Genomic DNA, 19,330 nt, shown 5'->3' with positions numbered 1-19,330 from the left:
AGCCCAGACCCATGTTATGAGCCATTGACCTGTATTAAGGGATCCCAAAGGTTAGAAGAGGCAGCCTTGCAATTCTTTTGAACAAGCGAGCTGTCACCGTCTGGCCAGCAGGAGATGGACACTTTTTTTAACATCTCTCTTTGAAGAGGAGATTTTATGTTTCCTGTCACTGTTGTTTCAAAGAACAAAATCCCCCAATTTAAATGCTATAAAAATAAAATAATGCCCCAGTGAGAATAGTGGGATTGTGTCCCCTAGTCTGACACACAAAGGCCTCTATGTGGCAGGGAGTTCGCTTTCAGCCTCCTTTTAACAGTGAGGAGGGTAACACCACCCTCCTTTCAATGGCTGTTGAATTAAACTCATATAGTACACATTGAACACATGGCAGGAACTTGGGAGTTGCATTTATAAATCCTAAATAATTGAGAGTATCACTCTCAACTGATTGGCTTCCAAAGCTACTGGAATCAGGGTTGGAGCAGAGGGACTGAGCAATAAGGCGGAGGGTTTCCCTTGTCGTTCCTTTAAGTCAGAAACCAAACCTTCTAGCTTCCAGACTCCTGTTTCTAAGTAGCCAAAGGAGTGTCCCATGAAGATTGCTGTCATCGTCAAAAGAGTTTAGTAAGTGCTGTCCAAGTACAGTGTTGTGATATGTACTAACCAAAGGGACTAGCTAATCACAAGTGACACCCTCCTGAGTTTATTAAGCTGCATGTAAACTGTCAAACTAACAAGGAAATAGCATGCCCCCCAACATATATTCCCCTAACACCCTATACTTCAACTGTCTTAACTCCCATGCCATGTCTTTGCAGTTATTTATGTAACATCTTTTTTCCTCTATAGGCTGTCACCTCTATGAGAACAGACTGTCCACCACAATCGCAGTTATATCCCCCAAGGCCTAGTGCAATGCCTGACATAGTAGGCATGCAGTAAATATTTCATGAGGCAATGGGGGATGGATGGATGGATGGGGCCAAATATATTCATACCATGGTCTTGGATTCATTTTCCGAAGAAAATATATTAGGGTAGCATATTAACCCAATATGGAATTGTAGAGAAATTGCTCTCCCTCCAATTTAGTTGAGGAAAGGCCTCACAAGTGATTTTTAGGACATCTCTTAAAAGCTGATGACTATATATTTTTATTTAAATTCCTCTTCTATTAGCCCTTTACTCAGTGAACTTTCATTTCTGACATTTTCTTCTGTCTTTTTTCTTTTTTTTAAGATTTTCTTTTTTTATTTGAGAGAGCGAGACAGAGAGCACAAGCAGGGGGAAGGGGCAGAAGGAGAGGGAGAAGCAGACTCCCCACTGAGCAGGGAGCCTGATGCAGGGTTCAATCCCAGGACCCTGGGATCATGACCTGAGCTGAAGGCAGATGCTTAACTGAGCCACCCAGGCACCCCTCTTCTGTCTTCTTTCATTCTAGGTTTTATCCAGTGTTTTATTTATTGTTTGTTGGTCTTGAGGTAATGTCCCAGAACCTGTGTGGCAATGGGCTGCTTACAGATTTTACCTGGAGAAACTCCATCTTTGTCCATACCTACCCAAGAGATCATTGAGATACGACAAGTGGAATTCCAAGACATCTCAAATTCTTCACCTGTGGCTCTCTTTGCATCATGCATCAATCCATCATGCTATGTGGAGGGTTATCTCCCCTCCAGGTTGAACAGATCCCACATTCTGAAACCCTCTTGCGATTGAACACTCCAAAGTACAATTCCCATTGTGATAACAACTCTTAATGGAAGATGAAGAGGGTGGTTTTCTAGTGGTTTTGTTTCAGACCCTGAATCTATTTGCCCTGTTTTGAAGTAGAATATTATGTGGAAATATTGATCAGATGGGTATCAAGTATTCTGCCCAGTTTCCCACAACTTGGATTGGAAACTGGACAGACACAAACCTTTAGCAGAGAGCTTCTGGGGATTTGGAGAGAATGGGAGGGGCTGTAGTCTCTCCCTGTGTGAGATGAAAGCCATTGATCTCCATCTCCCCTGAGCCCCTGGACTCTGACCTCCTCCCAGGCCATCCTACCTTGAAGAACATTGCCTTGTTTCCAGAAGCAGAGCACTGGTCTACTGCTTTCCTCTTCTCTTTGTATGTTTACGTAAAGTTGAAACAATCAGGTGTAAGGATATGTATTGACTTGGAGTGGACAGAGCAGCTACAGCTCTGAGGATGGTGGGGGAACTGGGAAGGAGATGCCTCCTCCTCTGGCATCCAGAGAATAAACATTTCCTGTGCAAAGGGGGTCGTCTCTGGGCTCCCAGTTTCTCAAATACCCAGAATTAAAGGGAAAATGTCCCACACCACATGGGGAGGACTGAATCTGTTCTCCATGATGTACAAATATCTTCATTATAAGGTATGAATCCGAGGCATGGTGAAATGCAATGTACATCTCATTATTCTCCATTTCCTTGTTCCGTGAAGGTGCTCTGTTACATTTACATACATCAGAGGATATTATCATTTCTGAATTCATCATTTTAAAAGCCCCAAATCAGAAAGTATAAGACCTCATTTCCATGAAGATTTTTCTTTTCTCTCAGGAGCAAGTTCTACCCATGATAACATCATAACCTTACTTCTAAGGGGAATAAACCCTTCAAAAGAAATACATGGTTGTCCCAGTTACAGAAATCAATTTTTTTAACTCCAAGCAGGTTCTAATCACCTGTCATGTATAAGAACTTGGAGGAGAGTTTTGAAAAAAAAGTTATACCCCATATAAGTAAACTTGCTGCAAAAAAAAAGAAGAGGAAGAAGAACACCACTTCATACTTGTGCTCAGAAACAGCTGGCTTACTAAAATTATTTCTCTGTTATCTGTTCTATCACAGTGGAGACATCATTGGCTTTGAAAAATCTACTAATTATAACAGCATTATCCAACAAGAAGGAACAGTGAGTATGGAATATAATAGATTTACTATAATAGACCCTGCAATATGGGCGCCTGGGTGGCTCAGTTGGTTAAGCAACTGCCTTCGGCTCAGGTCATGATCCTGGAGTCCCGGGATCGAGTCCCACATCGGGCTCCCTGCTCAGCAGGGGGTCTGCTTCTCCCTGTGCCCTCTTCCCTCTCATGCTCTCTGTCTCTCATTCTCTCTCTCAAATAAATAAATAAAATCTTTAAAAAAAAATAAAAAAAAATAAAAAAAAAAATAGACCCTGCAATATTCAGTAATTGCTTGATCAGATGCAACTGTTTTCCTGTGTTTAATGTTCTTATTATGTGTGGTCCTTAACCACTCACCCATTTGACCAAGGTTGTTGATTATCCACAGTGTGCCACACTGGGACAGATGTCCTCAAGGAGCATACTGTTTGCTGTACATCAGCTGTTTGTGTTTCTTTTGCTATAATTAAGAAGGACATAGGTTGTTAGCAATAAATTTGTGTGAAAGTGTCTCCATGTTACAGTTATAGTTCTTTGAATTAGGACACCAGAACTATTAATAGCTTATCTATGACATCACGCATTGAATTTTACTTAAGTTGGCCAAGATGACATGGTAGTACATGGTGTCATTGAATGAACAACTTTTTGAAAACCTTTTTTTGTGACCAGCACTCTTGGGGACTGAATGAGGTGTGAAAGAAAAGTAAAAACAAACAAAAACATACTCTCTGTACTTGAATAGAATACAGTTTCAGGGTTGGGAATCTAAGATAGACATGAAATAACTGGTGTGCTGTGGAATGGGCTGTGTAGGCTGTAGGTGGATTGAGAAGTCCAAAGTGGGATTGGAGGAGAAAAATTGTAGTGGGCCAGAGTGATTAGGGAAGGCTTCATGGAAGAGGTGGCCTGTGTTCATTTCCTATTGCTACTATAATGAATTAGCACAAATTTAGTGGCTTAAAACACAAACTTATTTTCTTACAGTTCTGGAAGTCATTCTGACATGGTTCTCACCAGGCAAAGATCAAAGTGCTGGCTACAGTCTTTCTGGGGGATATAGGGGAGAATCCATTTCTTGTCTTTTCCAGCTTTTGAGGCTGCCCATGTTCCTTGGCTCATGGCCCCTTCCTCAGTCTTCAAAGCCAGCAAAGACAGGCTGAGTCTTTCTCACACTGCCATCCCTCTGGTTCTTTGCAGCAGGGAAGGGCTCCCTACTGTTAAGATCTAAGGATGAAATACTAATCTTGGAACTGTACTGTCACACAGCAAACCATTGGGGTGGAGAGAGAATGAAGAGGAAAACCCTCATGTGTGTTGCAATCCAATGTGGCAGGCTTCACAAGTTCAATTTCCAACTCCTAGGAATGATTTCAACCTACTCCATTGAAATGGAAATTATTCAAAAGTCGTTCTGGAAAATCTTGAAGAAATCATTTAAAATAAAATCAAGGTCCTGCAATCAATCAGGAGTGATCCTGCCTTCCCTTGTTCAAAAGGGACAGCAGGAAGGAATGTTGAATTCACTTTCTGCCATGTTACCTCTTTCCTCCTTGATGGAAAAGTTTTACCATTCTGTAATGTGTCCTTCTGAAGTCTGTGCTCTTCATTTTCCTTGGTAGTTAGGCCCTGAGACTTCTGATATAACTAACCATTTTTATAATACAGGCATCATGACCTAGACAGGATATGGTTTTATTTCGGAGAGACAGTTATGTAGACAAGGATTGTATAAATATATTTGTGGTATTAAATTATTCATAGATAATATTTTTATCACGTTACTATACAGCACTTGTAATACACGACCACAAGAGTGACACATTTGAGTAATATATTCAGTCCTAACTGCTTCCTGATGACCAGAGTTTATAGAATATAAGGGAAGGTTAATATCATTTGGAATGAAATAAGGGGGAAAAGTTACTAGGATCAATATGTCCAGAGGTGTGGATAAAAGGTTACATAGAACATTAACCTGTAGTAGCAATGTGATTATTACATGGTTTATATGCAAGAAAATGCATTTTATTTTCAAGAGATAATCCATGTGTAAATGGTTTCTAGTGTGAAAATCATTCAGCGATAAGGACAGATCCAGTTGGATCCCCTTTGTCTGAATTCAGGAGATGTCCATTCTGGGAGCAAGAACTGGCAAAGAAGTATTCCTACAAAATGGTAGGCTTGCATGCATGGGAGAAACTAACTTTTCATGCCTTTGATGCCCAGAGGAGTAAGTGTCTTCTTAGTTTGCCTGTGATCATTTGAACCCAATGGAGTAGTATTTGCCTTCTCCCAGACCTGTGAGCACCAACATACCCTCCTGGGCTTGGTGGCAGTCAGGAAATTCAGATCTTCCCCTCACATCCTATAGAAAGGCTCTACCTGGGACCACTTTGTCATCTAGAATGAGGGCTTCCCTATGACAGAGCAGAGAACAGATAGGCAGATTTTCTAGAAACTGGGACGGGGGAATATGAAGGGGGAAATTGGGGTTTAGGGAGAAAGATGTCAGAGATTGGTGGCCTCTTTAGTGGGTGGTACAGACCCTGGAGTTATGACTTCAAAATTGAAGCTATGTCCATGTTAGGCCAATAATGTGTATCCATTGCTCCACATAAATAAATAACACCGTTAGAGCTCAGCTACTCTCATAGCAGAACTGCAACATAAGCAGCAGCCTCTAAGGGCTTAGAGAGGTCTTTGAGGATCAGTTCATTCTTGAAGTGACTTTAAAACTGAAATAATTTTCCATATCCTTCCTAGATGGTCTTTCTTGCTGATGAATACTACAACTATTGCCAAGATATTTTACAAAACGTGAGGAACCAAGAACTTGAGAGGGTAGGGTTTTATCTATAAAATACAAGTATTTATGACTCACTATTAATCATTTTACTTGAAAAGACCCCCTCAAGGGATGTCGAGTGGTAATTCATTGCACTGTAGTGCTTAGAAGTCAGCTTTTTATAGATATTGAGGTGATATCTGAGGTGATATTTTTATTCAGTTTAATCATTTGGAAATTTTCCAAGGTGCTAATATAACCTTATGCTTTAAGTATAATTCAGCTATTTCTTAAAGATCTAATTCATGCTGATTTTGAATAAAGTATTGGTAATATTATTCACCTTAGAATTTTCAGTCATGCTGAAGAGCCATTTTATTGATAAATGCTAACTGAAAAAGAAGCAAGACTTTGAAGCAGGGTCATCTGTGTTGTAATGATTGGGTTTTATTCTAGAATTGGCTGTGGAAAACACAAACACATCTTTTAACCATTCTGAATTTTATCTTTTGCAGTAGAAAATCCAGGGAAACAAGCACACATTTAAATGAAAGCTTTTCTGATGCTTAGGGTTCTAAGTACTTCAGCTTTGGGTGATAATATTCATTTAGCATGAGTTCATTTAGTACTTATTCAGTGTAAAGCATTATAGTGAAGGAGAGACCAAAATGTCTTCAGGATGACCCCTGTCCTACTGATGCAATTTTCTCAATATCCATCCACCTTGAATATCTAATACACTCCTTTCCTTCGTTTGCTCATCAAACATTAACTTAATTTTTACCCTGTGACTAGTACCATTTCTGGAACTAGGAAGGTATTCTCCATAAGGCTTACGAAGCTTATAATCTGCCTGAAGGGCACAGATCTAAGGGTTTGGGAGGATGTTCGGCCTCTGTGAGCCGCAGCCTTTTCGAGGGAGCGGTTGTGTGTTCGCCATCTTAGGAAGAAGATGTTCTCGTCCGTGGCGCATCTGGTGCAGGCGAACCCCTTCAACCCGCCGCACCTACAGCTGGTACACGATGGCCTCACGGGCCCCCGCAGCAGCCCCGCAGGTCCCCCGGGCCCGCCCCACCGTTCCCGCTCCTGCAATCTGGCAGCAGCTGCTGTGGAAGAATACAGCTGCGAATATGGCTCCATGAAGTTTTATGCACTGTGTGGCTTTGGTGGAGTCTTAAGTTGTGGTCTGACACACACTGCTGTCCTTCCTCTGGATTTAGGGAAATGCCCTATGCGGGTGGACCCCCAGAAGTACAAGGGCATATTTAATGGATTCTCAGTTACACTTAAAGAGGGTGGTGTTCGTGGTTTGGCTAAAGGATGGGCTCCGACTTTCATTGGCTACTCTATGCAGGGGCTCTGCAAGTTTGGCTTTTATGAAGTTTTCAAAGTCTTGTATAGCAACATGCTTGAGGAGGAGAATGCCTATCTCTGGCACACATCACTATATTTGGCTGCTTCTGCCAGTGCTGAATTCTTTGCTGACATTGCCCTGGCTCCTATGGAAGCTGCTAAGGTTCAAATTCAAACCCAGCCAGGTTATGCCAACACTTTGAGGGATGCAGCTCCCAAAATGTATAAGGAAGAAGGCTTAAAAGCATTCTACAAGGGAGTTGCCCCTCTCTGGATGAGACAGATACCATACACCATGATGAAATTTGCCTGCTTTGAACATATCATTGAAGCATTTTACAAGTTTGTGGCTCCTAAGCCCCAAAGTGAATGTTCAAAGGCAGAGCAACTGGTTGTAACATTTGTGGCAGGTCACATAGCTGGAGTCTTCTGTCAATTGTTTCTCACCCTGCTGATTCCGTGCTATCTGTGTTGAATAAGGAGAAAGGTAGCAGTGCTTCTCAAGTTCTTCAGAGACTTGGATTTAAAGGTGTGTGGAAGGGACTCTTTGCCCGTATCATCATGATTGGCACCCTGACTGCACTACAGTGGTTCATCTATGACTCTGTGAAGATCTACTTCAGGCTCCCTCGCCCTCCTCCACCTGAAATGCCAGAGTCTCTGAAGAAGCAGCTTGGGTTAACTCAGTAGAATGATCAAAGCAAATGTGGACTGAATCTACTTGTTGATCAGTGTTGAGGAAAGTGCAAGAGGAATTTTTATATATTTGACAGTGTAGGAAATTGTCTATTCCTGGTATAATTACTGTAGTCTCTTGCCTAAGGCAAGGGTTTCAAATCCACTGTTGAAATAAACCCAACTACTCACGAAAAAAAAAAGAAGCTTACAATCTGGTACTAAAAGGAGCAATATAAGCCAATAAATACGATACAATATGGCAAGTTCTAGAATGGCAGCTTGATTAGATTGTTCTGGGTGCCGGGAGAAAGAGTAAAAAAGATGGCTGGATAGTCTCCCAAGGGGAAGCCATGATGCTATTGATTGCAGTGGAAAAGCAGAGGTTCAGATACACTCAAAAGTGCAGTAGGAAAGGAGTTCCAGGTAGAACTAATGGTGTAGGTAAGAGCAGCAAGATGTTCTCAAGCATGACATGACGGAAGAGTCACTATGACTAGATATAAATATCTCTGAAGGAGAGAACCAGAGGGGATGTGGGAAAGTAGTCTGGTCCTAGAAAGGGCCTCATGTCCTGTGAAGAATTCTGATTGATTGAGAAGGTGGTGGGGGAGCAGTGATGCAAGATTATTGGAGCAGATGGCAATGAGGAGGTTTTGTCATAGTCAAGGTGAGAAGTGAGGGGAGGGGTCAAGTCTAGAACAGTGACAATGACATCAGAGAGAAAGATGGGCAAATTGGAGAAATATTTCTGAAGCAGATGCAACAGGATTGGATGACTTTGGACAAGGGTGGTGAGGGAGTTAGCAGAGATGAGCCCATGGTTGCTACCTCATTCAGACCCACCAACCCCAAAAGCCATGCTCCAAAGTTACCAATCTGACAGTAAAAAGATTAAATAATCCTATTCATCCCACTATTGCATTTTTTGTTCAATATCTATGAGTCTCTTTGGAGATGTCTTCTCTAGAATTAATGCCCTGATAACTGGATTTCAAATCACAGGCTCATCATCAGGTACTTTGAGAGTTGGCTGTAACTTCCTTGACAGCCTGTATACAGGAATAGCTCTTTGCCTAGAGTCATCGGCAGGTCCTTGTGTCAGGATTTCAACGCTGCAAAATATTTGAGCCTGCAAAAATCCTAAAAAGGCAAGGGTCTTTATTAGTTGACATCTCAGATTGGCCACCTGGTTCAGTAATAGAGTCTGAAGAGTCAACATGGGCAAACATAAAGAAAAGTAAGGAAGCTGCCATTTTGTTCCACAACAAAAGGTATCTACAGAAGTCTTTAAAGAAGGCTCCATGGAGAATGATACCGGTGCCCTTTGGCTCACATAGTCCTTGGGTGAATTCTAACTTATCAAGGAGGTCTCTTTGATTACATACTGTTACACGTCCTTCTGAGCTGACAAATAATTGAGGGAGTCAGTCAGTCAATGAACATTTGTTCTGAACTGTGGTCTGTGCCCTGTGGCCAGATCCTCATCCTATTACAAATCAACAGGAGCCCCCTTGTGGTCAGAAACAGCCTTCATTCCAGAAAACTTCATGAAAATGCCATTCTACATCATCCCATCCAACTGGCTAGTGGCTCACTGATGGGTTGCTGGAAAGAACACTTCTAAAACACAGCTTGGAAAAGCTGATAGGCTGAGCTATACATTAACTGGACTAAAATTCATCCCATTATCATTTGGGGCTGATTAAGTATATAATGGGGGATCAGTCTCACCAGGCACAAAATGAATTTTGGGAGGTATGTTCTGTTCCCTCATCAGGTGGAGGACTTGCTCACTTCCTTCTGGAAATCTCTGCAGCAAGACACAGCCCTGCTTATGACATTGCCCGATGTGTGCCAGCTCTTTAAATGCTACGATGTGCAGCTGTACAAGGTAGGAAGACATTTGCTTGCCTTGCTGGGTTGTGTCCTTTCCAGAAACTAATACCAGATGCTGGGGTTAGGACTGCAGCCCTCCTGTTCTGCAGACTCCATGGACTTCAGGCCCTCTAAGGAGTAAATCGTGGTGTTGATGGAGCCTTTTAATCTTTCCCTAAAACTCAGCTTCTTTTTTTAAATTCAGTGAGAGTTACCTCATGGAAAGAAAAAGCCAGTACACCTGGTGAAGTATGGTTCCAGTGATTAGTGAGCCCTGCACTGAGTCAAAGTTCTTTCTTTGGTAACTTCAACAAAGAAGTCTTTAAAATGAGTAATTGGAATAATTGCTTTGGAATATACAGAAATGCTGGGTTTTCTCATTGCTTTTTTTAAATGTTCGATCTCCAGAGTGATTATTGTTATTTGGGGATCAGTTATATATAATTTCTGTGCTTCTCCTGAAGCTGGTCATGAACCTTTACCTCTTACTTTATTATTTTTTAGGAAACAATCTAGTACCTCGAAATGTTTAACACAAAGGTTGAAAACTGGAGGCTGGGTTCAGCCCTTATGTAGTTGGGTTTGATCACATCTACTATTGGCTGAAATAGTGTTTCTCAAAATTTTTGGAACAATTATCAGTATTTTAAGATCTTTGAAAAAAATCCCATTCTGGCCACACACCCCACACATTGAGCAGTGGCGAGGGCTGCGTGGTAGCTTTCTGTCTGAGTTTGTGGCACGGCTGAACATGGCCACTTAGAACTAGAGGACGCCTACCCTGGCCTGCAGTCATCACCTCTCGACAATTCCGTTGTAGGGAATTGAGGATGTTCTCCTTCATGACTTTTTGGAAGATGTTTCTATCCAGTACCTGAAGTCTGTCCGGTTATTCAGCAAGAAGTTTAAGCTGTGGCTACTTAATGCATTGGAAGGTTTTCCAGCCCTTGTACAGATCTCTAAACTCAAAGGTAGGTTTCAATGGAAAAAAAAATGAATTCTGTGAGAGTAGATGAAGGATCTAACTTTCACACTGAGGCAGGACATCTCAGCTGGTGGGTAACTCTTCTCCTGCACTAAACTGCAGCCCGCAAGGCCTGACCAGTTTGGATCTGCTGGCATTTTCTTTAGTGCAATGTTGGGTCCTTGTGCTGATCCATCCACACCCTTTCATCGATTGCCCCTTATAAATCCTAACATGGACTTCTGACAGGCCCACGGGGTTAGAGGTGCAGAAAAGGTGCCGCTGACTATGGTCCAGGCAGGGGAGAAGCCACAGTGCATCCAGCTGGTGGCTAATGTGTGCCTTCTCAAACCAGCCCTCTGAGGGCAGCCTACAGTCCTTGGGCTAGGTGGCCCAATATTCTTCTGCCTCTTCGTGCTCTGTGTGGCCTCCCAGCAAGGCTTCCAAGGATATCGCTCCCTCCTTAGAAATTCCTCCCATGTCCTTAACTTTCACACCTCTTGGGCCACTGGGGCATTCACACTTTTGTGGTCTTGGTCTCCCCATTGACTTTCTAGAACATGTTCCCTTCCATTCTGCTGCCAGGTGGTAGTCTCTGAAGACTACTTCCCCCAGGCTGCTTGTCTGCTCAAGGCCTACAGTGGCTTAAAATGCCAACACTCACCCGCGTGTGCGGGACATGCTTTATGGTCCTGGAAATACCTCTTTTCCCCCTCCTGCCTCTGTGAGGTTTTCCACCACTGCCTATAGCTGCCTCCAGCGCCCTCCCCACCCGGGCCCTCCTCTTCCTGGGCCAGCTTGCTCAGGGCTGAGTCATGCTTTCTTTGCACACTGTTTGCTGTCTTCTCAGACTGGCCCCAGAACAGGACCAGCTCTAATTTTAACCCACCAGCCCTGCACCCCTTGCTGTGTTCAGTACTCACACTGGGAATCTTGATCCCGTGTGACCCACATGGACATGTTCCCATGGCTGGGCAGGGACCATGGGCCAGAGACTGCCAGCCAAGAATCAGCAGAAAGAGGGTGCTGCAGGGAATGTGAGGTCTGGAACTTGCTGTGGCAGAGGGTCCATGAAGTGAGGAGACTTTGCCACTTAAGCCCAGTCTCCCTCCGTCCCTCCCTGAGGCTACTTCAGAGCTTTCTAGTTGGTTATCCTGCCTCCAGCCTCACCCCCTCGGTCACATGTCCCTCTGCCCCTAGTGATGGTTCTACACAGTGATCTGACCCATTAAAACCTTCCACGGTCCCTGCTGCCTGGACGGTCCACAGGCCTTCACTCACTATGCAGAGTCATTTACAGCTTGGCCTCTGGCCTCATCCTTGTCCCCAACCCCTGGGGGAATCCCCCCACTGGTGCTCCCCAGCAACACAAGACAGGTTGTCTCCAGAAAGGTCCTTATTCCTGCTCCTGTCTCTGCCTAGACTGCCAGCCCCGTCCCCACCCCCCACCTCCCTCCCCCGCCAAGCCCTCACCCCTCCCTAACTCCTAACTTGCACATTCTAAATGAAGCCACACCTGACACCTTCTTCCAAGCAGGCCCCTCCCTCCCCTCTGCACCCCCCCACACCCCTTCCTTCATTCTTCCCCAGGTGGCTCTCACACTGCCCGGGGCACTTACCCTGCTGTGGGGAAGGCGTCTGCACATCTGTCTGGTGACCCATGCTCAGCCGGTGAGCCCCTAGCAGGTGGAGGCTGCCCTCCTTTGTCCAACAATCCGGTGAACACCCAGCACACATTATGGAGCAAACACTGCACTAGTGTCCCTCATAAATATTTGTCAGATGAATACATGCACGCCCTCCTTTTATGTTTCCTCTTTTTACCCTTTCCTTTTCTTGGGTCACTTTTCTTTTTTAAAGATTTATTTATTTATTTGAGAGAGAGCAAGTGAGCATGGGGGGAGGAACAGAAGGAGAGAGAAAATCCTGAAGCCATCTCCCCATTGAGCACGGAGTCCAGTGCGGGGCTCGATCCCAGGACCCTGAGATCCTGACCTGGGCTGAAATCAAGAGTCGGACGCTCAACTGACTGAGCCACCCAGATGCCCCTCCTTGGGTCAGTTGTTGAGGAGAGCACTGTAGAGATGACAAAGTTGGGGGAAGTCCTAAACTCCTTTGAGCAGGCACGTCAGATGCTGGGAGTATATCACATTCTGGCACGGGGGCGGGGGGGATGGTTTTAGTCAAGTGGTCCCTGCCAGTATCTCCTAGCCATTTGGGAAAGGGCCAGTGGGCGGTGGGAAGACCAGGATGCGTGGAGGCCTCCCTGTGTGGAGGGCAGTTTAGGCAGCTGTACCTTCCTAGGCAAATGCGTGGGCCTCATGTCCATGCTGTGCGTCCTCTTCCCCACTGCGTACAGAAGAACTTGAAGCTACAGGGACACCTGGGTGGCTCAGTCAGTTAAGCATCTGCCTTTGGCTCAGGTCATGATCCCAGGGTCCTGGGATCAAGGCCCGCATCGGGCTCCCTGCTCAGTGGGGAGTCTGCTTCTCCCTCTCTCTCTGCCCCTCCCCCTGCTTGTGCGTTCTCTCTCTCTCTCTCTCTGTCAAATAAATAAATAGAAATATTTATTTTAAAAAAACTTGAAGCTACAGTGTTAATAATGGCCATATGTTTTGTTCTTAACAGAAGTTACTGTGTTTGTCAAAAGACTAAGAAGGAAGACATACCTTTCCAACATGGCAAAGGTAGGTTTCAGCCAACAGGACGGTAGGGAACAAAGTAGTCTCCTGAAGCAAAAAGTGAAAGCTGCAAGTATGTCCTAAGAGCAGGCGGTAGCTCCCTTTGTAGGGAGGCCATGTCCATCCCCTTAGAGGGCAGAGGGCAGACAGGAGGACCTTGTTGGCCACTAACTGGGAAGGTGTAGTGTGCCCAAAACTCTCAGCTAGAAGCCCACCCCACTTCTTCCCTGCTCAGAAAGGTTCTCCCTGCAGGAGAAAAAGCAGAACAAGCAGGTCAGTGTTCTAAAGTTCGAGAGGAAGAACCCACATAAGTGCTGACCAGGGCCAGCCAGTGTCAGAGGTGAAAGGGCATCATGGCAGAGTCTAGAACAGATAGACGGAGCCCATCACCCGGTGCATGGCCCCATGGACTCTGTGTGTCCAGTCTGCCAGGTTTCTCAGCTCTGACCTTCTCCCTCCTGGGTTGTTTATGTAGCTTCAGTGTTAGAGGAAGGCAGAGAAGGGCTGAAAGAAAGATTCTATAATGCCAGTGTGTGGGCCCCTCAGGAATCTGTTCTGGAATCCTGTGGACACCAGATTGGGACTGCGGCTCTGTTCCAAATCAGTCCCAGCTCGGGAGGAGCATGGCTGGGCCCCTCCGCTTCGCCATCTCTGTCCTTCCAGCACAAAACTCTCTCTCGACTTCACGTTTCCTGGGGTTGTTTCCTGCCTATGTGCTCACAGCCCATCCAGTTCTCCAGCACTTTCTCATTCCTGATCGGGTCAACTGATGATGGCCAGCCCAAGCGGCAAGCTCGGGTTCTAGAGCCACCCTGCTCTGAATCTTCTCTTTCTGAACACGATGGCTGGGGGAAAGTTTACTCAACATCCCAGGTGCCCTCAGGCTCTTCCCCCGTCAGGTGGAGGAGGTGGCTGCAGGGCCTGCTCCTGAGGCTGGTGTTGAGGATGACCCCCTGCTCAGCCCCGGGGCTCCAGAAATGGAGGGGATTGGATTGGAAGTCAGCTCCCGGCGGCTGAATTCATGGCCCAGGGGAAGGACAGAGACAGCATCTGGTGCCTGCAGCACCCCTCTGGACCTGGCGTCTGTGGAGCAATGTTCTCGCACAACCACCATGCTCCTCTCTGAGTAGTTCAGGCTCATGGAGTGGGGTGCAGAGAATAAGAATCAGGGACAGGAAGAGCCACAGAGCCCCGGGAGCCCTGACCATATCTGCCTCTGAGCAGAAGCACTCCGAATGGTGATTTTCAGAAAGGCCGTCCTAGAATGCATGCAATTTGAACATTTCAATTGTCATGTAGGATTCGGTTTTAGTGGGTAATACCCACATCCACCTCTCTTTCTCCTCAAAAAAAAAAAAAATCTTAGTCATTTGGAGAGGGGAATTAGGCAAAAGTAAAAGGACAAGATTTAATGAAGTTATTATGCTTCTCCATTATCTTTAGACTATGAGAATGGTGTTGAAAAATAACAGGAGAGTCAGCGTTTTGAAGTCAGATCTACAGGCCATCATCAGTCGAGGCGCTTTGGACATGTCTAAGAAAGCCCTGCCAAGTAACCCAAGTAGTGCCACTGACCTGGAGACACACGCGGAGATGAAATGTAATCTTCCTTCTGCACCTTGCATTATTGGGGCATTTGGGATATATTTGGGGCTGGCGCGGCCATCACTAGTTTCTGAATTCTTAGTAGAGGTAGAACCTACTTTACTCTTTGATACTATCATTTATCTGCTCGCACATCTCTTCCTGCAGGGGTGAGGAAGGGTCCACCAGGTCACCAGTGCTAATACACTTTCGTTGAATGAATGAACAGAGGAGGGTGGTTGTTGCTTCCCAGTATTTCTTCCTGGAAATCAACCCGGGGTATCTCCTTTGGAAAAAAAACATCGATCTTGTACATGTGGATTCAACAGTGTCTCTTCTAACTCGGTCCGAATCACATTAAGTTAGCTCCCTGCCTTGCCAGATTCCGCTGTGTCACTATTGTTAGCATCACCAGTGTTATTTTTCATAAGGTGAAGCTTAGCCATGTGCTCTTACCAAACTTTCCAAACTACTTTCCAAACAAGTGATAGTAAGTATGTGGATATTCCTGCCCTTTGCTATCTGAGAGTTGTAACTATTTTTCAAGGGAAAAATCTCCCTTGCACAAAGAGCTTGGCAAGCAGGCTGACAGCATTGTTCCATCTCCGGGAAGCGAGAGTAGTGAGAGAAGAAGCTGTCCTCACTCAGCAGGGAGAACCTGGGTGCTGTTTCAGGAGGAGAGCTGCAGAAGGTGTATGACCTCCTCTCCCAGACTACGGGCGAATCTCTAGGCCTTCGTAGGAGAGTTGCCAGGAGGGGCCATGGGAGCCACGCTCCATTCATGCATGTTCCAGACACTCCCCCAGGATGGCCCGGGAAGGTCCAGTAGCCTCATCCTCCATGAGCCTGGCCCTGTCCTGATACACTTAGCTGTGCTGAGGGCTGCCTCCCCAGAACGTGTGGGCTTCTTCCAGTGTCAGCTGTGGCTTATTCATCTTGGTCCACCCAACACGGTGCTGGCACATGGTAGCACCCGCATACTTCATAACTAGATGAATACATGGATTCAGTAGTGCATAAATGCACCACAAATTATCCTGGCCTCTTTCTTTAACCTGGAAGTAGGGCCGACTTTGGTAGGATTGTACCAGTTATTAAAATATATGAATAGGTCCATACTTGTCGGCGGGTCGCGCCTGCCCCTATTGTCTGGCTGTTCCAAATCCCAGCTCCTCCCGTCCCAAACCAGTAATGAGAAGGTAAACCCTTAACCTAGGAAACTTCAGAGATATGGACAAGCAGTGCTCATTTGTAGGAGCCCAAAAGGTCCCCTTCCCAGGCTACTGGCTCTCCCCCAAACTCCAGGTAATTGCCCAAAGCCTGCTCTTGCCCCCAGCCAGAGCCCAGGGAGCCCTAGGAGGGCATGAGGCCTCTCCCCCAGAAGCCTGCCCAGTAGTCCTGTGTGCTCCTACTGGCATTCTTGTGAATAGGACTTCCAGGAGGGCACAGAGCCAGCAGGGAGGCAGTTCTGGTCACCACTGCTGACGCCTAGCAGATAAATGCTTGAGGTGTCCCTGGAGGATCCTCCAGATGAGACTTGGCCAAGCCTCAGTCAGGGCCATGGCAACATACTCGGGTTTCTAAACTCTGCTTGGTACATAGCCACATTCCAAAAGGTGGGCGAGCCCAAGGCTGTTCTTTGCTCAGTGCTGCCTGTGCAGGTGAGGACCCAGTCCTGATGTCACACATGCTTGGGCCCCACCCTTCAGGTCTGTACTAACTGAGTTTATAGCCCCAGGCAAGCCACATCCCTCATCGGCTTTGATGTCCACCATGGGTTTAAAGGACATTAATAAACTACCCCTTTTGTGAAAACGGCAAGGGTAGGTGAGCTCATGTCTGTATCATGCAATGAGCTCATCTGTAGCTGGGTTCTGTATAATTACAAGGTGTAGTTATTATTTCAAAATATTTTTTTTCCATTTCAACAAGTGACAGACGTGGTTCCTAAGAGGCAAGACCATGTAACTCTGAACTAGTTGACCGCAGAGGTGACAAATCCAGCTTTAGAATTCATCCTTTGTGTTCAAAAGGAGTGTGAGGCCCCAGGAAATGCCTTTGAACTCCGGGTCCAGTGTTGTCCCCTAGGTCACCTAGTATACAAATACCTACAGTAAAATCCTGCTACTTTGCTCACAATCGTTTTGCTTCTTTTGTTTACAGGTTTAAGCAGTTTGATTTCTTTGCTGGGGACATCCACAGATCTCAGCATATTCCTGAATTGTCTGTCTTCAAATCTCCAAACATTTGTCTTCCAGGTAGAAAACAATTATTTTTTTTAAAGGGAAGAAGGGGTTGTCGATCATTCTAGCTACATTTTAGCACCAGTGCCCATGACCTGGTGCAATGAAAGAGTTTTCTCTGGCCAGAAATGTGTCAAGGCTGGTGTGGGTGTTAAAGATAGGGAAGTGGTGTCTCACTCCCTCCTGTAACAAGGCAGGAATCAGAGGCTGGCACGTACAGGTGTGTGTTTGTGGGTGAGCATGTGTGGTTGGGTGAGCATGTGTGGTCTCAGGTGTGTGTGCAAGTGAGCATGTATGTGCAGGTGAGTGGGGGTGATGGTGGATGAGCATATGTGTGGGTGAGCGTGGGTGAGTGTGTGTGCAAGTGAGCATGAGTGTGGAGTGAACATGGGTATGTAGGTGAATGTGGGTGAGGGTGGGTGAGCATGTGCAAGCCCATGAGCATGGATGAGTGTATGTGTGCACCAAGCAAGAATGTCTAGGAGGAAGAGGGAGAACAGTCTATTTAGGGAGAATAGTGCTGGTCTAGGTATTTTGCAGAACCATCCAAGTGTTAAGCTTGATTTCACAAAATCAAAGATGCATTGTTTTAGATACAGATGGGTTTGGTCCTTCTGATCGACTTGAAACTTGGGTGTTACTTGACTAGGGCGTTACTTTGGCTTTGTTGTCCTCATCCTCTGCCTTGGCAGCATCACCGTAAGAGCTAAGAGTACTGTCAGAGAAAGCCTGCCCAGTGGCCCATCGAGGGTGGTGGGCGAGGAGCTGGGGGCTATGCATTAAAACCTAGACCCAAACGAGGCAGCCCAGGGCTGCGCTGACTTGAGACATTGTCCTCTGAAGGTTGAGGCAGTTAGGAAGGGCCTTGATGAGGGAGGTGGGATTTAAACAAGATGTAGAAGGTGAATAGGATTAAAGCAAACTAAGAAAAGGAACAATGTCCACACGAAACTAGCAAGAGCAGAATGAGCATATGGAAAAATGGAGGGCCATTTACGGAAGAAGTAGATGTCTCTGGAGCAGAGAGCAAAGACTTGGAGGGCCTGGGCCAGAAACTTGACTTTGGGCTTTCTGTTAAGCCTCCAGTCACATTTCTTTCTCTCCCCCTTCTTGCCCCACGTGTTCTTGTCTGTATGCCTGTCCGCCCCATCAAAGAGAAAAGGGCACAGGTAATACCTAAGACTGCAGGCTGCAGTAGGGTGACACACCTCAGAGATGAACCAGGAAACTTTTCAGGAAGGAGCTTGAAAGTCAGTTCCAACGCTTGGCAGGGGTCTGTTTCCATTCTTTGCCTCTGGGTGATAATCGTTCCAGATTCCGTATGGCTTTTCTTTCTCCTCGTTGGGCTTTGGCAAAGCCTGTTTGTAACAGTGGTAAGCGTGTCTAGGGTTGCGTTGCTGTGGAGACATGTATTCGTTTGATAGCTTCACCCGTAGAAGCTTTCAAGCTTCTGTTCCTTGTTTTGGGTTTTCACTCCACCCCTGACTTGAACCAAGATGAGTCCCCTGAGACCAGTAATACCAATCCTGCCTCGAAGCAGCCCAAGAGGCTCACCGTGTTTTAGACCATGTAACACTCTGTATTTCCCAAGACTCCCACCCCCATATCTTCAGCCTTCACAAATGAGGCATGTTAGAAAAATGGTATTTTTGTAACCATGCCTTTGAAGGGCTTGTTTTTGTACAACAGCTTGGCTGATAAAAAAACCAGACTATTGTCAATAAAATACTCAGACTGTGGAAATGTAAGCCCTGAGGCATGTGGGAGGTGACTAACGGCTTCAGTGGCTGGCGTCTGGCAGCGCGCTCGCAGAAGAAACCGATCCGCTGGGTCACATGCTCGCTCTCCCAGTTCTCAGCGGTTCGGGCCCAGCAGCAGCTTCTGGACACAGGGGCCTAAAGTGCCACATGGGTGGCCACAGCGCTCAGGGTTTACGTTTCAACGTTTGTGCAGAGTGCTGGTCACCCAGGGCTACTTCTCTCCATGCTTTTCAGAAGTATCCTGGTGTCTGTTGAGCGGGGCTCCTCCTGGGAGCCCTGTGTTAGGTGGTCAGAAGTACCAGGCCAGGGGCCAGGAGCCCACGGGGGGAGGATGCCGCTCCTGGATGGGGTTCACCACCTCCCAGAGCCCAGGGCACTCACAGTGTGCAGAGGAAGGAGCAGCAGAGATGAAAAAGGGTATTATTCCCTCATTTCTAGCCAGGCTCAACATCTCCTCCTCAGAGACTTGCGGTCGCACCCCATG

At 46.0% G+C, this 19,330-nt stretch overlaps 2 protein-coding genes across 2 annotated transcripts in view; both read left to right on the top strand.

Moving 5' to 3' along the window:
* The window catches only part of RFX8 (RFX family member 8, lacking RFX DNA binding domain), a 62,568-nt gene that overhangs the window by 34,615 nt on the left and 8,623 nt on the right, over nucleotides 1-19,330 (top strand). Inside the window, exons 5-12 of the mRNA XM_032420101.1 lie at nucleotides 2,862-2,925; nucleotides 4,988-5,098; nucleotides 5,687-5,764; nucleotides 9,517-9,630; nucleotides 10,435-10,585; nucleotides 13,207-13,265; nucleotides 14,703-14,859; nucleotides 17,007-17,101. Of these exons, the coding sequence (XP_032275992.1) occupies nucleotides 2,862-2,925; nucleotides 4,988-5,098; nucleotides 5,687-5,764; nucleotides 9,517-9,630; nucleotides 10,435-10,585; nucleotides 13,207-13,265; nucleotides 14,703-14,859; nucleotides 17,007-17,101 (829 nt within the window). The remainder of the gene's footprint in view (nucleotides 1-2,861; nucleotides 2,926-4,987; nucleotides 5,099-5,686; nucleotides 5,765-9,516; nucleotides 9,631-10,434; nucleotides 10,586-13,206; nucleotides 13,266-14,702; nucleotides 14,860-17,006; nucleotides 17,102-19,330) is intronic.
* Nucleotides 6,661-7,751, top strand: LOC116642039 (phosphate carrier protein, mitochondrial-like). The gene is given in 2 exon segments (XM_032420103.1): nucleotides 6,661-7,492; nucleotides 7,495-7,751. Coding segments are annotated over 2 exon segments (1,089 nt in total).

This window comes from Phoca vitulina, unplaced genomic scaffold (genome assembly GCF_004348235.1).
Source record: "Phoca vitulina isolate PV1807 unplaced genomic scaffold, GSC_HSeal_1.0 scaffold22, whole genome shotgun sequence".
NCBI classification, from domain to species: Eukaryota; Metazoa; Chordata; class Mammalia; order Carnivora; family Phocidae; genus Phoca; species Phoca vitulina.
This window is presented reverse-complemented; position numbering and strand designations above follow the sequence as displayed.